The following is a 1,931-nucleotide window of genomic DNA, read 5'->3' on the forward strand; positions in this document are numbered from 1 at the left end:
AATAAGAGACACAGACCTACTATATACTATCTGGACTGGTATCTTGATGTTCTGTTTTGCTCTTCCCTAATGCCTTAGATTATCACAACAGAAACTTTCATTATATTGGTTGAATATCTGAACAATAAATACAAGAAAAAATGAATTGGTGTAGGAATGTTCATATACTGAGTAAGTTTGTTTTTTCTTCAGAATACAAGATAAAACGAGACATGATAATATCTTCCTTGAAATTATAATATATATATATATATATATATATATATATATATATATATATATATATATATATACATATACACAATTATTACGTAATTTGTTGCAGTGAAAAAAGTGAGAAAAATTAAAATAAAATTCGTTTGAATTACGTACAAAAAAGATAAGTATAATACTGTTGAATACACATACCAAAATGAAAAAAAAAATTACTTTAAATAATAGGGAAAAAATGAAATATATATACAACCAAAGAGCTCAATGGCTAAAAAAGAAGAAAAAACAAAAACAAGCGAAAAGTCAAAATTTCTTATATTACTTTTTTCGTCAAATGTGAACTCTTACGCTCTTAAAGTTTACATAGAAAACGAGTATTTATATCAACGGCTATTCTTAATGGGTGACTATTTTACAAACATTATATTCATACAAAAATGATAATTATTACAACATTCGTTATCAATATCATGAAAATTATGATGACAATACACTTTTAATGGAATTTAGACTATTCTTGTTTTGTTTGTCTGTTTTTGTACCCTTTGGCTGCTATATCTTTTTTTTTTGTTATATTTTCAGTCGTTTTTAAAAAAATCTGTTTAAGATAATGTTTAATTATATTTGTCTTCTTTTTTTATCGTCTGTGCAACATGAAGCAATACTGATACTGCAAATGACTTCATGTATATTCATTTTTTTCTACTTATCATTTCTATTTTGCTTTTGTTTTGTTTTTTATTGTTGTAGATATAAGATAAGACAAAATAAATAATGTATTTTTTTGAACTTATACTGTAAGTGTATTTTGGACCACAGCCAAAGGGTTAATACACGAAATACAGGTGAAATATCACACATAACTCTTGTCATATTAAAGAAAAAAAAAGATTAAGAAAAATATTTAAAAAAAAGAAAAAAAAAAAAAAGAAATGGGTGATCAGATAAAACATTTTTTTTCTTATGGATGATCTCCTAACGAATTCCAGTCTAATAAACACTCTATCCTTTTTAAAATAATTACTTTATCTCCATTAAGCAAACCATTGAAAGTTGTCTTTTTCACATGCTCATAATATGCATTTAAATCGGCTACTTTTCGGCTGTGATTTTGGAAGAAGTAGAGCGTGAAGGTAGCAACATTTCCAAAGTTATTTCTTCAAACACACACACACACATTTATATATCTATATATCTGCAGCAGATTTATTTCCGCATAGAAAATTCTGGAAAGAGAGGCATTAGTCACAGGCACTGCACAGCGTATCTTTTTTCTCTTATTATCTTTAGTTAAAACAGCTCTCAGGAATCGTTAAAAAAAAAGAAAAAAAAGAAAAAAAAGAAAAAAAAAAACGTTTTGACGACTACATCTCCGCCTTGAGTTGCTGTTCCTCAAGAGTCTGGCTGCCGGTGAGTGCATCGGCGCCTAGAGGGTGTTTCCCGAGGTCGTCCTTGAAGGCAATGAGGCCGAGGTGGGCGTGGGAGGCCTCGTTCAAAGCACGTGAAGTGATACAGGCACGGTACTGATCAGCTGAGAGGGACGTGGAACACTCCTTCGGATGCCACAAGTGGAAGATGCCCGGGTCGGTGGAGCGGATCACAGAGAGCCTCGATTTGACGTACCTGCGGAAAGGGAAACGGGGCTGTTAGTTTGTTAAATAATTACTATATGATCACATGGAGCCTCGATTTGACGTACCTGCGGAAAGGGAAACGGG

At 31.4% G+C, this 1,931-nt stretch overlaps 1 protein-coding gene across 2 annotated transcripts in view; it reads right to left on the reverse strand.

The window, feature by feature from the left end:
• Nucleotides 1-772: 772 nt before the first annotated feature.
• Nucleotides 773-1,931, reverse strand: part of Csgalnact (Chondroitin sulfate N-acetylgalactosaminyltransferase) — a 45,606-nt gene continuing 44,447 nt past the window's right edge. The window contains exon 11 of one of the 2 annotated variants that reach the window (XM_086548913.1): nt 773-1,836. In XM_086548913.1, coding sequence (XP_086405039.1) covers nt 1,578-1,836 — 259 coding nt within the window. In that variant the 3' untranslated portion in view covers nt 773-1,577. The remainder of the gene's footprint in view (nt 1,837-1,931) is intronic. The other variant, XM_086548912.1, reaches the window with a different exon arrangement.

This window comes from Penaeus japonicus, unplaced genomic scaffold, assembly GCF_977035675.1.
Source record: "Penaeus japonicus unplaced genomic scaffold, GWHDUDI00000001_assembly GWHDUDI00000021, whole genome shotgun sequence".
NCBI classification, from domain to species: Eukaryota; Metazoa; Arthropoda; class Malacostraca; order Decapoda; family Penaeidae; genus Penaeus; species Penaeus japonicus.